Source organism: Ceratosolen solmsi, unplaced genomic scaffold (assembly GCF_000503995.2).
Source record: "Ceratosolen solmsi marchali unplaced genomic scaffold, CerSol_1.0 scaffold15, whole genome shotgun sequence".
Classification (NCBI taxonomy): Eukaryota; Metazoa; Arthropoda; class Insecta; order Hymenoptera; family Agaonidae; genus Ceratosolen; species Ceratosolen solmsi.
The window spans coordinates 4028345-4049281 of NW_011948434.1; the positions used below are offsets into that span (position 1 = coordinate 4028345).

The 20937-nt window shown below is 38.0% G+C and overlaps 1 protein-coding gene across 1 annotated transcript in view; it reads right to left on the reverse strand.

The window, feature by feature from the left end:
- LOC105364813 (peritrophin-1-like) overlaps positions 1 to 20700 on the reverse strand; it is a 123201-nt gene extending 102501 nt beyond the window's left edge. Inside the window, exon 1 of the mRNA XM_011502842.1 lies at positions 20234 to 20700. Coding sequence (XP_011501144.1) covers positions 20234 to 20285 — 52 coding nt within the window. The 5' untranslated portion in view covers positions 20286 to 20700. The remainder of the gene's footprint in view (positions 1 to 20233) is intronic.
- Between the last annotated feature and the right edge of the window lie 237 nt (positions 20701 to 20937).

Below are 20937 nucleotides of genomic sequence, written 5' to 3' on the forward strand. Positions count from 1 at the left end.
GGATGACAGCCGATGACGGGTGACGTGTCATTGAGGTCGCCATTCCCCGTCACTGCTGCGCAAATCGCCGTTCTATCGCTGCTTTTTACGGCCTCTCAGCCGACATTGTTTAATATGCGAATACAAGTGCCGAGTTGTCATTTGCCTCCACGCCAATATGTGAATATCGAATTATGAGATTATTGTGGATTGTCGCGGGGAAGGGCAATTTCTTGTTTCTTTTTTGCGCGGACTACTTGTTTGCAGGTGACCCGTGGTCCGTCGGCATCCATATTTTTTTACATTTCTCCGGCATTCACTCCGGCACACCAAGTATCGACCATCGTTCTGTTTCTCTGCCTCGTGTCCCCTATTTTCAATCATCTGCGTTATCTATTGTATTTTGCCGATCGTACGCCGTCATAGTGTAATATAAAGAGAACAAAATGCATAGTAATTCGTGCGACTTACCATCACTGAGTTTCTACATATCTATGTTGCGGGAAACCTATTAGCACATTTGCATTCTTCTTACGAAGACTGACGTTTTATAATTTCAATAGATACAAATGCGCGAAACTTGTATACAATAACAAATTCTTATTGGATGATTCATTACCACTATGTGAAAATAAAAAGCTTTCATTTCACGATACAATTTCTTTGTTGTCTTATTTAAAAACGTCACATGTAGCAATATCAGTAATTAACATAATGCATATTCATCTATTACATTTTGCTTAAATTCGGTAACAGAAAGAGTGAGTGAGAGAGAGAGAGAGAGAGAGAGAGAGTTAAAAGAACAGAAATTTAACATGTTAAAATATTAAACAAAAAAGCGCCCTTAAAGTATAAACATGTTGAAGATGAAAATACGATATTTGAAGCTAAAATAATTGGTTTATCAAAAACTTAGATGTTTAATAAATTTTTAATATACTTAAGAATCTATAAATTGGACATTCATATAAATTAAAAGAAAAAGACACTTAATAGATATTTATTAAAGAAATGATTCATTTGCTTTTGTTTCTAAAGCTTCAAAAATAAGTTTCAATGCGCATTTTAATTATACATAAAATTTTCTTACTTTCATACTAAAACCTGTCATTTTCACACAAAATAATACAAACAACGATAACAGCAATAACAAAAACAACAATAATACTATTCTGGATAGATAATTATAAAAAGTTTATTTGCGAAAAGTTTATTGTTTGATAATAGAGAATAGTATGTAATAAAAGTACTTTTAAAACTTCATTAATGAATCAGTTAAAATAATTTAGTTTTTCAATAAATAAAAACAACGATACTTTCGAAAAAAAAAAGTTTATGCATTAGAACATTTATTCTGCGTTGGAGGTCGTTAAAATAAAAATTGTTTTATATTTTATTATAATCGATTTTTTCATTGCGAAATTGGGAAGTAAATTTTTACTTTGAAGTTACAATTCAATTTGTTTGAAAGGAAACGACTATTCAACTTTGACAAAAACATCATAATAAGGATCTACTTTTTACAATTTATTGTTTAATTAGACGTTTTAGTGAAATTTAGTGAAATATCATTAATCTCTTAAAGTTTATGGCTTACGTATTTAACGACATTTGTGTCGTACTATATGAATTCACAGAGCCTTAACGCGTAAAAGCCAAAGGATCCAAATCTAACCGAACATTTAATATGCAAAAACAACAAAATATTTCTGCAGAATTTGATGAACCGATTGAAGAAAAAAAAAACATCAAAAATGATGTTAAATAACTGTGGCAATCGGAGCAAAAAATTAACCGGTCAATCTGACTAAATGAGGCTATTGAAACGGTAGCGCGAAGCTAAGAGACAAATTATTCTTATTGTGAGAGATTTTGCAAAGAAAACTTGGGATTGCAGGCGAAAGGTGGAAGTGGAAGGTATTGTAATGACCTTTGCACGGTCCAACAATTAGAATAATCAATTCGACCGTTAAAAAGTATGAAATGGTCGGGAAATTCTTGTAGAGGGTCATTAACTAATAATAGAATGGCTTCGAGCACCGTGAGATGTCGAGTTAATTATTTCGCAATGGCGAATCGAGAAAAATGCACAAAAAGCACTGGCTCGGCGCACAAGAGGACTCTCCATTATATAAAGAGGCGGCGAAATTGCGGCGCGCGTGAGCACAGCCTCCGTTAAATCTTGCTCAATCAAGGCGCATCGCTTTTAGCGTGTTGCAACGCTCATTTCTCCACCGCAGTTGGACGGAGAAGGCGCTCGACTAACCCTAGACCGACGACCTTCCGAACTCCCTGGTGTTTAGGCGCCTCCGACAGCCGCTTCATCAGCTATGAGGCTGCGCTCTTTGGTTACCTCGCGAGATCGTCCTCGATTACTCGGACGGTCAAACGTAATCCCTCAATACGAACTGCCACATGGCACTATGCGATTGCCAATCAATATTATCCGCCTTTTATTTTTATGAGAGCTCTCGAGAAGGATATGGCGCATCGCTATTGGCAAGCACTCGAGCCGCCTAGGCTTTCGCATTTTAGGTCATAATATTCTTACTCAAATTCCATAAGTCCATTCTTCGATGTCGTTAATATTGTAATTGGTTGGCTAATTATTGAACAATTACATCCGATGTTCCGTTATCAGTTCAATATTGTATATTTAAACGTGATCGGGGGGAGAAGACGTAGGGAATATTTTTAAAACATTAGCACGACTGGCGAGTGCAGCATAAGGACAATCTGCAATAAGAACAAACCAGCTTAATGCCAAAATTAATTGAAAGTGACAATTGTATTTACTATAAATATGTTTCTTTATAAATTATAATCGACATAAATTTCACAAATTTTTACGAAAATCGATACTTTATTCATCGAATGATTAATGTGCATTAAATATATATTAATTTTCACTTTCTCACAATTAGTAGAACATATAATGTGACTATTATTGATTAAAGAAAATATTTTTTATAGTGATTTTGTCAAATATGACAATTCATGCTTTTCATTGTAATAAGGTACTTCGAAGAGAGCAGTAAAACCAATTATTAATATATATAATTTTAATATCAAAGTAACTTTAGACAAGTCATTTATACTAATTTTAAAATATAAATTTATGAACGATAAGATTATTTATTCCATGAAAATCCTTTTAAAAAATGAAATGCCATGCAGATACAAGCATTGATTGAACGAACGTTGAAATTTTATCAAAATATCGACATAACAAACAAGTGTTACTTTAACAATCATTTTTCCGTCTTTTCTTCCATCAACATTATCATGAATTACGACTTTTTTCTTACTTCCTAAATAATCTCGAACAGGTGTTTTTTGAGGTACAATTCAAATAAGAAACTTCGAAGAATTTACTTATTAAGAAATACTAAAATAAAATTACGTAAGGCTGTGGTCAATAAACATCATTATGAAATAACAGACAGCAATTAGACATATTTTATTTATCAAATTGAATAAAAATAACGATTGGTCATAGTTTACATAGTTTTCAAATACTTTAATATTATGCTAATTTATTAGCGATTGTATAAAGATAATTTTGTTAATTTTAATACTGGTTGTCCTGAAACGACATATGACATTCACTTTGACACGTCAATTTTTTTAAGGAATTAGAATGCTCAATGCTAAATAAATTTTTTTTTATTAAATAAAACGAGTAAAAAAATAATGAAAATTTCATATTAGTTTTGAGGATGGAATAGATTAAATCAAATATAATTTAAAATAATTTGACTAATATGTCTATTGTAGATTATAATTTTTTTTGTAAATATGAACATTCCGAGTGAAAATATGAAAGTACTATGTATACATATAAATGTATAAATATATTATTTATGGGATTGCGGATAAAATTGTTGATATTTTCTATACTTGTAGGACTTAATCCTACATTTTACCCGTTTGATCTAGATAATTTAAAAACTTGTTATATGATATATATATATATATATATATATATATATATATATTATAATTAATGTATATGCTTTAAATAGAAAAGTAGATATGAATGAAATATTTTAAAAAATTAAATGATGAAACTTGCAGCTTCAAATGTACGGATGATGAAAACTTATATTAAAATTGTAATCGACACGTTTGCCAGACCATTAGTTATATAATAATTTTTAAGTAATGTCAGCCAAAGAATAATATTGCAAATATCACGAATGTATGAGTCTTTAATTTTTCAATAAGAATAAAATTATCATACTTTTTAAAACACTTTCTCCCGTATATTATCTATATAATATTGTATTATCAAATTTCTTTATAATTATTTAAAGTGAAATTATCATTGTATTATTGCCTCAAGTATAATAATCGTAGTAACACGGTATTCCGTTACTATAATTACATCTAACTTTTTCATTTAATTAAACTGTACATGTGATTACTCTTTCAACACAGAGAAAAATATAGAGAGCAAACGATTAACATTGTCACTATTACGAATTGCTATCGTCGTCGCATCGTAGACATGCAGCAGCCTTGGATTATCCGAAAAATACTATAATCGGAAAGGAAAGGAAACGGACACATGAAAGATTCAACGGGCGTTCCATTGATTTGGACTTTCTCCAAAAGTTACACGCGATAGGAAACGCTTCGACGATTTTACGAGCCGGAAGCGACGAAAGGACGAGGAAGCGAAGGTGCCGATGGATGGAGGTGAACAATCGCGGCAAACGTAATGAGAAGCAGCAGAAGTACCCGATATGGCCATCGATATGGCCAATCTAGCTATTTTCCAGAAATTGGGAAGAAGGTTAGAACGGTGTATCGCAAGAACCTCCCCCCCCCCACTTACGCCTCTCAGCGACTCTCGATTAAAGCGCGTGCGCTTTTTAAAATACACGAAAGCCGAGAATGGCGTACGCCTGGGAGAACGATCAGGGCGATCGAGCTGTCGTCAATTTTTTCTCTACTCGCAGCACAAGCAGATACTTATTTCGCTCAGCTTCGCCGTCTTTCCAAATAGCCTTCCCCGGTAAATGCCGTCCAACATTCAGGATCTCTTTTATTCTCCACGGAATTAATTAATCGTACAAAGTGAAAATTCGGCGTCCGTGTACATTGAACACTCTTTTAGACTTTTATAAGTATGTTCAGGAAATGTTCCGCAGATATAATGAAGTTCGATCGTCGATCGGTTTGTATCAAGGAGAAGTCACGGAGTTTGAAAAATTGCCATTGAAAACATTATAACCGCTAATCAAACATTGAGACTCGATGTTTGTCGAGTCATTCGTGCTTTATACCGGCGATTTATTTGCTTTTCATTAGTAAGTTTTCTATATGAGAATATATAACAAATATTTCATTAGCGTAAATTATCCGACTATTTTTGTGAATTAAATAACGGTTTGTCAAGCAATCGACGTATACGTAACGTTATGAGGCCGTTGTTGCAATTACGATGAGTGAACATGGAGAAGGTTTGTACAGACGACGCGTCTAGAGGACTAAGATGAGCAAAAAACCTAGCAATGATCGCGCAGTCGCAATAATCGACGGGATAGCACGAGTCTCGCTCACTTTTGTAGTCGATATGCAAGTACGAGAATTATCAGAGTCCTCGTTTAGCAGCATCTCTGACTTTTTAAATTTCTTCTCGACCATTTCACGCGTTTCGTTCATTCGTGCCGTTCTCGCGTCAATTCTCGACTCCTACAATTACCGATGCCCGAGAATAAGACGCGATTTCTTTTAAATTACGGCTGCCAGTCATCGCAGTTGGCACTTCTGGAAAATATATTAAAATGGGTGAAAGAGCGTAAGGATACGAAATAATAATAAATAGCTCTAATGAAATTCATTTTATATTCAACTAACTTATGAATATTTTCTTCTAGTTCTCAATTAATATTATTCCCAACATTTTTGGCTAGATTAACAATTTTCTCTCATTTATTTTATAATTAATGTTAAGAGTGAGAATTACATAAAATAAATTAGGTTTTTATAAAAGTTTTAAAAGCTGCGTAGCTGAAAATTTCATTAAATTGACTGTAACAGCAACTTTGTTTGCCATTCGCGATTCACGAATTCGCGATTACGATGATCTATAAATTGATATTACATAGAAATATCGATTTGCAATGCAATTATCATAAAGATATTCGAAGGTTCCTTAAATTAAATATATTCCGTGAGGAAAAGTGCCGATTAAACGTATATTGTTTGTAATATTAATTAATTATTCCTCTTGATCGTTTAAATTAAAAAGGAATTATGTTGTAGGGATCTTAGCGCTACTATTGTTAATAATAAAAAATATCGAGACTGTATATGTATAGGCAACATCAGTCACGCTTGAACATATTTCAATGTACGCCAATGACTTGCATTTAAATACAAGCTTTGGACTAATTCGCAATTTCGTATTTTTATGCGGAATTCCGGATTTGCGAATAATCAAGCGGTCACTTTCTTTTCCTCGCGTACGTTCTTTCATTCATTTGTATACAATAGCAGTATCGGTTTAACATCGTCTACTCGCAGGCAAATGCACTTTCTCGTATTGTAATATTAAAAGATCACACGAGGAAAGTCAATACGTTTTCATATGAACTGCAACAATAGAAACGCAATTGTACAAACTGCGTATAAGTAGCTCTTCACGTTTCACGAGGTCCGAATATTTATTTATCCCGACGAAATATTTAAGATTGCATAGCACGTTCAGTATAAAATTTATAAAATTATTTTATAGATGATATAGACGACTTTATTTCTTATATAATGGATATATAGAACTACAAGAGGACTAATACGCCTACGTAATTGTTTAAACGGTGAAATGGTGCTCTGAAAACTTTCTTAAAAGAAATAAGAATAACGAAACGTAATGTCTTTCTTAATCCAAATTCAAGCCTAAAATATAACAATAACAATAACAATAACAATAACAACAACAACAACAACAACAACAACAACAACAACAACAACAACAACAACAACAACAACAACAACAACAACAACAACAACAACAACAACAACAACAACAACAACAACAACAACAACAACAACAACAACAACAACAACAACAACAACAACAACAACAATAACAACAATAACAACAAAGTTTAGAGATAAATTATCTATAAATAATTGATAAGTAATAGATGGCAAAATAATTATTATTAATAACAATAGTAATAAAAATAAATAGTAATAATAATAATGATAAATATATATAGGAATGTGACTTGGCATAGTTGACTGTACGTTTTTATTTGAGCAAGCATAATGACCGCGAACGACGACTATCTCAAATGGGGGATTTAAAATATTTGATAAATTGCGCGCGTTGCCTATTTTAACCATTTCAAGCAAACATATCAATTAAGTGTTTAGAAACAATTAGATGAAATGTTTCATTGACGTAAAGAATTTTTGTTTTTTTCAATCAATTTTAAAAATACCACGAATCTAGTGTATTTGGCCGAGAGTTCGTAAAACGATGCATTACCCCTGTATAACTTATTAGCCAATTGCGAATATTGCGCAGATGGAAGTTGTTTATTATATTATCGATGCACGGCCGACAGGGTAAATCGCGCGGCTGAAATCGGTATTGCACATCCGCTTGGCTGTCAGAGTGATTTATTAAAGGAGGCGAGGACTTTGAAAAGAAAAAACAACAACAACAACGACAAAAATAAGAATAAAAACAAGAAGAAGGAAGCAAGAAGATATGGAGTTTTATCTTTTGGTATGTTTAATCCGTCAGGAGTGATTATTCTACATTTCGCGAGCGATTGAAATAATTATCGGGCCCGCGCTAAAAAAAAAAAAAAAAAAAAAAAAAAAAAACCGTTGTATTAAAAGTAACGCGGAGAATTATCACAGCGCGATGACGCATCGGACACGAGGCGGACACCCGCGGCTACGGGGATTCATGAGAAACGAGGAGCCAAGCGATGATTCGCGGCCGCGGAGGCTCCCAAACTTAATAATAGCATTTTCCAAACACCCGCAGCTACTCCGCAGTCGTTATAAACAGTACGCAGGCGCAGCAGCTTCGTCGGCCCACCTTGGGGCGCTTTATGATCGGCCGCGGTGTGGGCATTATGTCATTACTCTGTCATCATCCACGTGCCATTAGCGGTGGGACGGGCCCAGGTGAAAAAACGGCCTGACCTATGCCACGTTCTCGCTCACCACGATTTCGCGGCTTCATCAACGCCTCTCCCCCCTTAACCCTTACACCCCCCCCCTCCCGTCCAACCGCCCACTCCACCGATACTCGATACTTTTACTTTCGGCTCGCGAATCCGAATTGTGCCAGAGTGGCTTGCCACATCGCTCGCTTACAGCCGCGATTAATGCCGAGCCACCGCCGTCGCCGTCGTCGCTCTAACATCGCAGCAGCTTCACCGCGTACGGTCTATAATGCGGTCTATAATGCGGTCTATAATGCGGTCTATAATGCGGTCCCGAGTACTCGAGGCCCGAAGATGTGCCCTGAGAGTCCCGGTGTCGGGTTAAACGAAATATTATTCATCATTGGCGGAAGGGGAAACTCGGTGATTTCGATATCTTCCGTCCGAGTCTAGGCTAGACGCTACGAGCGCAAAAGGTCGTCACGCGTTCTCAAGACTTATTATGATCGATCAATCGGGAAGAGAAGTGGCCGATGAAGAGAGTCGGATGATAGTCGGTTATTTCTACGCATAAATTCAATAATAACGCAAAGGTCCGACGAAGTAGCTGTTTCCTTTATAAAACTGGATTCCCGTCGTTTGGGTAATGGGATTTTTGAGGAAAAAGCAGTCGGCGAAACTATCGAGGCAAAGTCGCATTTTACGGCCTATGCTTATTATTCGGCCTATCGAGTTTATTAATAATGACGTAATAATAAACGGAAATTGAAATGGAGTTTTTTCTTCCTTTATTTTTTCATTTCAATTTTTTTTTATTTATTTTTTCATTTCTATATATATATATATATATATATATTTTTTTTTTTTTTTTTTTTTTTTTTTAGCGCGGGCCCGATAATTATTTCAATCGCTCGCGAAATGTAGAATAATCACTCCTGACGGATTAAACATACCAAAAGAAATAATCATATAGTATTATTTAGAATGTCTAAAGTATCGTTTACGTGTAATCTTAATTCCAGTCATAAGCTAGGGCTGCTTGCAATTTGATAGTCTCGATAACCGATTTATATCGCGTGTAAATCTTGCTTTGCTTCCAATTCATATTGCATAATGGGAAAATGATTTTGGAAAGGAAGAGTGAAGTAGGAGTGTTCGAATGTCCAAGCACATAGCAGAATACAACAAACGCATGCACAATTGGGTGTAAATAATTTTAATACTTTCACTGCGTCCAGCGCAACCGGAAATGCATCGTTTCAAGAAAAAATAAAAATAAAACAGAAAAAAAGAGAGAGAATGAAAAAAAAGAAGGTAATAAAAGGAAAAGAAGGTCCCGCTCGCTTTCGATTGGAAAAGGAAAAGCACGGCAAGCCAGACTCGTTGATTAAGTCTACCGCAGAGTTTCGCGAAGTTCTAAAAGCGCAATGCGCCAGATGCGCAAAAGTCGCCGCATCGATTTTTCTACGATCATAACTCAAACATCGGCGCAGCCTCTCACTAGTCGTGCAAATAGCTTCCAGTGCCGTTAATTTATAATAAACATCTTGAACTGTTAAAGATGGACGAGAGCCCGTCGAGATAATCATTGACGCGTCCGGTACTCGAACTCCCATGCGAGCGTAGCCCGAGCGAAACCCATAAGAGATAAATTAAATTTAAACAAAAACCTCGCCACTAAAGCATAAAAACACCCCCACGAGGCATAAAATAACGTAGGAGATGCTATGCCGTAAATATCGTGCGCGCGCTTTGCCTTCCAAAGGTCCACAAGGAGAATGCGAAAAGGTAAACAAGACCGGGGGTGGGCCGCGATTTGTCTCGGCAGGCTCACAACTGGCCTTCTTTTCTCTCTCTCTCTCTCTCTATCTCTCTCTCTCTCTCTCTCTCTCTCTGTGTGTGTGTGTGGCTGTGACGAGAGACTCACACGGGAGTTTTCTCTTAGCGGCGATGAAACGCCTCCGCTTTTTGTCGACCTCGCCCCCGTCAATGCCACTGTCCAACGACAATGTTTTTATTCCGGCTAGTTAATGAAGGAAAGTTCTCTCCGACCGGTGAAATCTAACGGTGATGTATCAATATAGACTCCGACATTCGAATTAACGACCACAGTGTTTATTACGAATATTTTAGCGCTATTATGCTAGTAAGTGCTAATAGTTAATTTGAGTGCATTAGGTAGTAATTGCGAGGCCACGATTCTTCATCGCCTTTAGCTAATTATTATTCGAACTCGATGTTTTTACGCACTCGTTATAATAACGTCAATGGCACATTAACAAATAGTTTAGCGGTTACAGTCTATCGCGAGATTTTACCAATCTACGGCTGCGTCTAGCATTATTATTCTGAATTACAAGCTTCGCTTGGCTGTGATTGAATTATCGACGTTCGACAAATCAGATATAAGCGTATATTAATTCGAGTACCTCGCCTGTGCGATTATCCATTACGATTAGGATATTGAAAACAATTATAATGGGCATGCAAAATTTTTCAACCTTATATAATAGTTGGCGCACGTAATTGTTCATTATAATAAGTCTCCTATACTATATTTGCCATTATATTAAATCAAAATCCACGAGTTAAAGTAATGAATATCAGATAAAGCCTAGAGTAATATCCGATTGGAAATGTAATTATATCTATATACCAAGAACAATACTTATCATGAATATTACATGTCGAATATACGTACGTAATATAGTAAATTATATTGCCGTCTTATCTAAGGCGGTGTTGCGCTGTCAAACTTTTAACTCTTAGCCGCTACTAATGCTAATAATATTCAATTATATTTTCAATGAAAAAAAAAAAAAAAAAAAAAACACACACACACACACACACACACACACACTCGATTTCGACGTATTGCTACAATTATATCAACAAGGAATGATAAAAATATTTTACATATCAATGCCGACTAGATATAATATAATAATAGATTGAGCAACAATGTAAGACGTCGAATATTTTATTGCCAAAGTCATTCTTTACCAATAAAATACAATTAAACTTTATCCCGTCAATGTCGTTAAAATACAACCATAATATTATTGTTATTTCTATTGAAAAGCCCAAGCAATAAAACTAACGATTGTTATTTAAATAATGACTGGCGTTGAAATAACCCATTAAGGCGCTTCTCTGCATAGAAAGAAACACGACATGTGGAATTGTAGGACCGACCCAACCTGAGACCGATAGCTGCTTCATTATAGCACAGTGTATTAATAATTTAAGTACATCGCGAACATGCCGGAGTAAGGCGTACATTTCGCATGTTGGTAGGCAGACACGAGGGCAGAGTGGGCAAATGCAAGCGAGCATTGTCGATAATTTTAACGAACGATCCAAGCGAGGCTAATTATATCGAGCCATAAGTGAATGCATTATGCAGGTGTTTAGTGGCAAGATGGAATATATTTTGCTCGCTCTCATTGTGTGCGCATCCTACACTCGTGAGTTGGAAATGATATTCTCATTATGCATCTTGGAATTTATGATTTATAGCCTCTAGCATCCGTGCTTTCATCTGACAAAAGTCGTGGAAATCGTGAATTTTACGTTAGTTAGTCATTAAAGCCTAATGATTGTTCCCGCGCCTTCTCATTATCTTATTAAGGATTTGATTATTTCGTGTTAAAGCTGCTAATGAAAATAGAACTTTACGCGTTATCCGAAGACGACAAAGCAACATAATGACACTCGCATCTTTAATAATAATGTGAATTTTTCGAAACGCGAAAATTATTTCACAATCATATTCTCTCGTTTTTATTCATATCTATAACTTACTCAACTTACGCTGTGCTTGAATAATTGCTTCGGGTTCTCATTTTATCATAAACCAATATTGTCAGTCGTGATTGCTGAAATGTTTTACTTCGGAGATCGAGCGAAAGATTTTGTAACGGCTTTAATTAATTTCGTGTATAATATTTGTTCTTGACGAATATGCCTAATTCAACGATGCTCGGGTTACGTCCATTAATCACATTATTAAATTTAATTGTATCGATCTTTTCAATAACATCTTTATAGAAATTAGAAATTTTCTTTCATCGTGCTCTCAATGCTTGGAGCCAAGTGTTCCGAATTTTTTTCTTATTTTTAGCCAATCTATCTGTCTGTCGCGCTTCCTCTATTGAAATTCTAGGCGGCAGTGCTGAAGTAAGCACTTGGGCCGCGATCAAATTGAATCTTTCGATGTTTATGCAACTTTTGTCTGTCCTTATCGACGTTTTGATGCATTTTCCATAATACATATGTTAACCAATTTATTCTGTGCGTTCTGCTACGTTCTCGGAATGTAGTAATAAGGAGGATAACTACTCGTCAAAAAAAAAAAAAAAAAAAAAAAAAAAAAAAAAAAAAAAAAAAAAAAAAGTGTGTTCGCTTGCACGACTCCTCGAGAGCGTTCGTCAAACCATGCCAAATCCGAAATAAAATGTCTTAATGGCGTACTGCAAGGCCCATTAAAATAATAAATTATTCAATAAGAATAAAAACTTTGGTGCGAAAAGTGCGGCGACACATCGCACACCAGCGCCTGTGCTCCAGGAATCCAGGGCAAAATTAAAAAGCCATCACGTGACCCAAATCGAGCCAACTGCGCGCTATTAGTTAACCTCGTAGCGACTTGGAAGAAAGAAACCTAATGATCGCATTCCCGAGACGCATGATTTTCCGATTTTTCAACCAACTGCTCGGCGCGAGGTGAGGGGGAAAAAAACGGCGGCTGCGGCCGTTCGGAGGCATTCGATCGTATAGCCTTGGTCATGCTATGGACGATGAGCCGCGATAACCACGGCGTTAAATTGGCGACAACTCGACAACGTCGTCCACGCCCGGGTAACGGATAACGGATTGGACGTGAAGCAAGTGCTTGTCGGGAAATTATATTATTATAGCGACGCGTCGTCAATATGTAGCCAGCGAATTGGAAACGACGAATTGACGAATCGACAAAATTGGATCGTGCGTTGCTTGTAACGCGAGGGACGTGAAACGTCGTGTCGTAGGTCAGATTGTTATTATTATTTTGCAGAGACTTCGATCGAGCCTCTTAAATTTCGCAAAATGGCTATGGTCCGAGACACTATGTAAGTTTACTATTTATGTATGATATCAAAATGACAATGAACGAACTTTTTACCGAATACAGTAATTTGTTAAATAAATATTTAACAATTTTACAAACTAATCTATTAGTGGTCTATTAGTGGTCTATTAGTGGTCTATTAGTGGTGGAGTAGGCAAAACTATGGAGTATGAAGAGTGCTTTTACTCGCTCTTTTTTTATAATAAGTTGCATTTAATTTGTTAATGTTTTTGCGCATTTAAGCTGAAAAGTCAATGCTTTTCGCGTCTCTCGCGAATGCGAATAACGGAAGTAAGATTTAACAAGACGCAGATTGAGATTATAGAGACGTAATAGGAAAAGAAATTTCAAATTTATATGAAATTTTCAATATTAATGTACAATATTTTTAATGGACATAATCTCGCAGGTCCGTGCTCGTGAGAGGGTAAAAATAAACATTAAAATTAATACATTAATAAATAAACGAATGTATTAGCGATTATTACAAGTTTAGTATAATTTTATAAAAACATGCGATTAAAAATTTAATTTATTTTTATCCAGTATAATTGAGATTGACGGGGATCCCAGTCGATTTTGATACGTTGCTGCGTATATTACAAGTCGATATAATCGGATATTTCGAAAAAGTATATAAATAAATTACATACTAATGCGTATGATATTTTTTGAGCATTTACTTTACATCATTCGTATCGTTTAAAACTCTCATTGAAAAGTGTAATTAATATCCATGAAAAACATTACAAATTTTCATCGTCGAATTGCCGTTAAACTATTTCGAGCCGTAGTTGGCCTATTAAAAAAGTTATTCGTTTAGACAAAATTAATTCTCATAAATCCTATGCTTAATTTACATTATTTCGTATAAAAATAATCATTTTATCGTACAAAGTATGCTGCGCCATCGAAGTGATATATATATATATATATATATATGACAATAAATACGTATTTTCTCGTGTCATATCTTAAAATGAGATTTGTCTTTGAACGTTGGTGCATAAGAAGATCATTCACCACTGAGAAATAGGCACGGAGAATGGAAGTTTCGATAAATTACTTGTGGAGACTGGACAAAATGAAATTGAACAATGCTCGCAAGAATATGAAGTGCCAAACGAGGTAATTCAATTCCTTTGAAAGACTCATATATGTTTTAAGATGATATATTTATATGAAGTGCACGTCGGCGACTTATTTAACGAGTTATCGATCTGGTTGTGCTGCCAAGTCTTGACTAGTCGCCCCTACAGCACATATCAGGTGTTGAAATAATTAACTATGGAGCTCGAGTCTTATATTCAATTGAATATGCCAAACTTATGCGACGAAACCTCAATACAATACTTTTCGGGACAATTGAAGTGAGCGTTTTTTTTTTTTTTTTTTTTTTTTTTTTAATAGATACATTTTCGTCGCACCTCCAACAAAACAAAAAAGCAAAATTCATTCAAGCACATCAGCCGTATTATATAAAGATTCGTTTGAAATATCGTCCAATGGATCCAATGGAAAAAATCGCAAAAAGTTAATCGATAGACGTATTAAGTCCCAAGCGTTCCATTTAATTTCTCTGATTGGACAAATTGAGCCTATCGTGTCTAATATGTTACTCTTAATCCACCCTAAATCTGCATGATATCGATAATTTCCAGACTAAGATTTGTCGTATGGGCATTTGGAATATCGAGGATCGAAGCTTTAGAGAAGATTGAATGGAATGGAAAAGTGAAAGAAGGCGTTTAACCCCAAAAGCTCGTGCTCTCAACGAGTCACGATGCCCATAATACAAGAGGCCAAGAGACCAACGTCGTCATCCCAACCCTGGCAAATGCTCAAGCGATAGTAAAAATATCATCTCGCCCATCACGTCCATCGCATCAGCATGTCAATTGACTATGGCAATTGACTCTAGCAATTGACTATGACAATTGACTATGGGAAATGACATGAAAAATAAGGCAGAACAGAGGATAAACAAGCGCTAGGCAGTGACGGGCAACATCCAACAAAGACGGAGGCTACGTTCGGATAAGCCAGAAGACAGAGATCAAATATCCTCACGGAGGAGTTGGGAGGTAAGTGAGCATTCACGCTTCGGCATTAACGAGCCTCGCGCTGTCGTGAAAACGCAGGCTCGTATAAGTGCTGGAAAAAGTGGCGGCCGGGCCGTAAAATAAAATCGATTTTAAGTGCCGGGGGCGCGAGCGGATTAGAGTTCAGCAAACGGTATCCCCCACCCCCGCCCTCAAGCGTGTTTCGTACAGTACAAGTTCATTGTGCGCCGGGAAAATACGACGGGATTGTCGCGAGCACCGCGCCATCTCCATCTCATTGAATGTGGTGAATGAGCGCTCGCGCGCACACGCGCCGATCTAATAGCGCTCAGAGGATTTACAGTTACTATAATTCAACATTATGAATGTCCGACGGCGCGTTTCCTCGTGCTCTTTTATTTAATTTTTTGCCACCTCCTCCGGTTAATGCGCTTTAACTAATCGTAAATTTGAAATGCCGCCTCGCGCAAAATGGCACTTCCGGCGCGCATGATTTACACGCGATTAATTAATAAAAATTAGCGCTCCTACATGTATTTGATGCATTATCGGCTCGATGTTAAGTAATCCGAGTGCATAATGATTCGACCGAGTGTGCTAAAAATTATCCTATTATGCGTTACTCGGAGCTCGTTATGTGTGCGCTCGCGTAAACTATGTTTCATTAGAATGGCCATTGCTAATGTTATCCAGCGCCTCGGAGGAAAGTATACACAGAGCGAGCAAAATGACGTTTCTTTTAAACAAATGAACATTAATTTCGGCTTTCGTTAATAATTTGCGGTAAAATATGAAAGAGAATACGTGAAAATTAAACTTATAATTCGGAAACGCTGGTTTGTTTTTTTTTTCTTTTCAATTGGTTTTTGGTTTTTGGTTTTTGTTTTTTTTTTTTTTGTTTGTTTGGCTTTCTTCTTCTTCAAATCTTCTTTCTCCTGCGTTTGAAATTCGTCGCCGTTTTGGTTGCACTTCGAGCCGAGGGGCCTTGAATCTCGCGATTAAAATTTTCAACAAACGAGGCAATAATGGCAAATCTGTTGGAATTTCACTCGATGCGAACGCGAATTGCCAAACAAACGAGAATGGACAAAGAAGAAAAAAAGGAAAAACAAATATCGTAAAAATATTTCTAATGTACGATCGAGCGTTGGAACACATTAAATAGGAAAAATTCGCGCTAATCCATCTCCTTGACTAGTGCACATTTTCGTAACATCGTAATCGCGCGTGTAATAGCGGTGCGATTGAACAAATTTTTTTGCTCGAGGTCAAAAATTGTGAAAAACGCGACAATGTAGGAAGTAAAATTCACAGGAAAATCAATCTTCGTTGCCCAGTAATGAGGGGAACGAGCGTAATCGTACAGCCAACCTCCAACGCGGAGAAACCATTGAATTATCTAACTACGCATTGAGAATATATGGGACCGATAATATTACCTCTCGCGGCCGAAATAAAAATACAAATGGAGAAAAACAGCGAGTGGCAGGGATAAAGAGACGGAACGCCAGTGATGATACAATTGAGTCGGAAGATCTCCGGTCGCGAGCGCGCACGCGCACATATTAGCATATTAGGAAACTCCGGCAACGTGTAGATCGCGCTCTCGGCAAGTCTAAGAAATCAATGTAATCTCAACCTCTAATCGGCGCTCGCTCTCGCGATCGACGTTGCTCACATGCCGCGCGGTCTTGTGCCGCCCGCAAACTCACTCGCGCACACTCTCTGTCTCGCTCTCTCAATCCCGCCTGCTCGCGCAATAGCGAAAAGTGAGCCGGCGATTGCAAAGGAGCCTGGAGGCCGCCCGAGGCATTCGCTCGTTCCCCGTCGGCCGAAGCTTTTGACACGCGGAAACGCAACGCGGCTCGCGCGCACAGGTGGACGACCGCCTGGAGCTTTGGATAGGGGCTGGTGACTCGGACGCCGCTCCGGGTAATTAGCACGACTTTCGGGTGAAAGGCAAAGCCGGTAAGATCGATCGTGCCAATTTATTTTGGCTGCTCTATGTGAGCGGTGAATATGTATTTTCACGATTTCTTCGAACGAATCGAGAATTGGAGTATCGATTTGGTAACCAATCCCGATAATCTTAAGCCGAACATATTAATAAGCAATTTTAATATGAATTTATTTGACTTCGAAGATTTAGCGGCTGCTACTCTTTTCTTTTTTTTCTTTTTCTTTTTTTTTTTTTCTTTTCTTTCTATTGTTAATGACCTCGGCTGATAATTACGTGCGCGATTATGATCGTTTGAGAAGCGATTTTACATGTCAATGTTGCGCGTTCCTTATGATTAGTTTTTATTTTGATTTAGGTTACTTCTTAAAGCGAACTGTCTTGTCCCTGAGAGATGGGAGAAGTCACGGGGCGAAATAAATTGTACGTATGCCTTAAGATTTTATTATGCGATGGAATATTCTTATCGTTTTCAATGATAACACGATATAATTTCAAACTAGGCTTTTCCCTCTACGATCTTCATTATCATTCTATTTAGCAGATTAAATTTCAAAATTCACTAAATTCACTCCTTTAATTTGAGCAACAATAACTAGCGCTATTAATAAATACTTCGCATTCGATACTTCATAATGTCTTATTTCAGATAGATAAACGTCTATTCAGGCTAAAGACTACATTGACTCATTTTTGCAATATCGAATCGCCAATGTTGGCCTATTAATAATATATAATAATATATTAGAGTAAGAATGTACAATCGCCTTACATTCGAGATATCGAGTGCGCGTCAAATTTAATTTTTACTTTTCATATTATATTAATTTGATATTGTGATAAGCTAAATGCAGAATAATAATACGATTAAAGCACATATATAGGACGATGCCTACGTGTTCATTGATCTATAATGAATGTCTAAGTGTTGGAATGCACCTCTCCTTACTCTATGCACATCAAACAAAATTCAAATATTGGCATTATACATGTTCAACATCGACGGTTCGAGCATTATGATAAATCAGAGAATTGTACGAGATTGAAAAAGAGGAGAGATATTTTATTAAAATGTCTCTCAGAGCATCACGTAAAATATGTAATAAACGATACAATGTGTATTGTATACGTGTATTAATGAAATATGTTAGATGAAATTGTTTAGCGATTAAATTCGACTACCGACAGCCGATCTCGCCTTTGTTTTCCACCTCGTTATATTTAAACGAGCTCCCCCTTTAACGAATAACAACCACCGTGCACTAATGAGCCCCAGACATTGGCATAATTAACGTATAATGGCGCGGAATGAAATTTTTGTCGGTGTACTTCATCTCGTGCTATTAAGGAGAGTCGTATCAAGGCAAATGACTGAAAGTAATAAAGAAAAAAGAAGCGCAAGGATGAAATTAAAAATTTTTAAAGCCAACTTACGTCAACTCGCCACTAATTCCAGAGATACAACTTTCTCGGGCACAATAATGGCACTTAATCCACTTCGTTTGCCCATAAATCATTGCTCAAACGTATCTCGGCGAACGTCATCAACGGGCGCGAATAGGCACGAGCGAAACCGGCGCGCGTCGTATTATAACATTCTTACAACCCCCTCGGGCTATGATTTTACCCCTGGGGCCTTTTCGCCTTAACGGCCAATGTGAGAATTATTCACGTCGCAGGCTCGCGACTCGCCTAGCGCGAAATTAAGTGCAGTCGGGATTAGCTGCGCCGGCGTTACGTAAAATCTCGGCTCTCTTTGCGCTCGTCAAATCCGAATCAAGAGCGAATCAAGAGCGAATCAAGAACAATTTTTTCTCCCGATTTAACGGATCGCTCCGAGCGCCAGCTCCGAGCTACAGCTCTTTGAACTCGCTTTTTAAATGATTTTTTATTCACGACGTTGAGACTAGTAGGTCCCCTACCTCGGTCGCTAATAAAGCGCGATTAGCGCGTCAATCGCTCGCAGTGGGATCCTTGACTTCGTAATGACGTTTCGAGCCCGTGCAATTTGCACGTACGCTTAATTCTCCCCGGCTGCCCCTTTCTCACTCTTGCCTACTTTTAATGCAACGGCAAGACTCCGTTTAATTAAACGAGCGTTCACGACCATTGAACACACCGACGCGCCGCGATACTTGTGTCACGCTTGTCCCACAGCGCCCATGGGAAGAAAGGCCCATTTAATGGAATTTCATTTCATTCCGATATACAGCTTGGGAAAATCACGCCAAGTGTTCTCGCCCTACTTGTCTTTTACAAAATGCATTTAAAATTTCGTTCCCTGATGGCGCGGCGTCAAATTTTTCTCAGCGCAAAAAACACGAATGAGATCTCCCACAAATGCAAATGTTCGTGCGGTAAATTTGGAAATTTGGTCGTCTCTAGTGTTCCGCAATTCACGCTCCATCCTCGTGTAAAATGCACTTTTCGCCTAATCCGTCACTACGTCGCGAAATCCGTGCCTGCTGCGACTGGGAAGAAGAGCACCATTGGCAAAGTGTCTTAACGAGAGTCCTCCGCAGGTTCAATTCGAATTTCAACGCACATCGACGTAAAACAAAAAAAAAAACAAAAAAAAAACAAAAAAAACAAAAAAAAAAGCAACAATAAAGGAATATACTACGAATAAGAAATACACTTTTAACGGGGAAATTAAGTAGAAGCGGAGAGTTTTTATGGTGCGCAAGTATTTAAATACCGAGAGAGCAGTTAAAGCGACGAAAGAACAAAAATTATTTGTCCGCACGATGATCTATATAAAAAATAAAAATAAAAAGAATATGTTGACGTATTGGACGTAACGATACTTTCACTAGAAATTCCGACTTCGATACCCGGTGATAAGTCTTTATCGGGATTTTCGAATTTTCGTGAGAGGCGTTAAGTCCCCCCTACGGGGTGAGCCTTAAATTAAGCCAATCTCCGAACCCTCGTCGTCAAACCCCCTCCCACGAGCCCAACTCTGCAAAATAACGCTCGGACTTACCCGTCTTGGAGGCGAGAGCCAGTAGTAGCAAGAGGCTGTTGAGCAGGAGCATCGTTGCTTCCTCTGTTGCGTCCTCTGTTCCGTCCTCTTTTACGTCCTCTTTGGCTCAATCGACTGCCTGCCCTTAGCGTCGAGCTCGTCGATCAAGCAACGCTAATTGATTGGCAAAGGGATCTCTCGTACCTACGACCCGTCCCGTTGCTGACTGGTATTGCTCCCTAATTGGCAGGGATTATATTACGTACTAAATGTTAATTCGCAGGAGGGCCAAGCCAACTCGAGCTTAGCCGGCGATCGCGCACGAAAAGAACAAACGGCACTGGGCCTCGGGCAACCTCGGCTTAAATAGCGCGAGGGCGTGCTATCTCGGGGTAGTCGAGCGCGCGCGTCCCTTCAAAGTGTCCGCGAGGGGATCGCCGCCATTCGTTGTGCCTCTTACTCCCTCACCGTGGAGTGGCTTGCGCCGTTGTCGTCGTCGTCGTCGTCGTCGTCGTCGTCGTCGTTGTCGATGTCGCCGTCGCCGTCGCCGTCGTGGTTAGCGTTACCAGCCAGCTGACGCGCTCTCGGCTCGAGGAGAGAAAGGTGACTGGCTGCGTCGAGCGAGGCGTGCTCCTGGTACACCTAGCGGCTCTGCCCGACCGGGGCACGCGTTCCTCGCCTCCGTCCTGTACGTCCCGTCTGGTCTGGTCTGGTCTGCCTTTCTA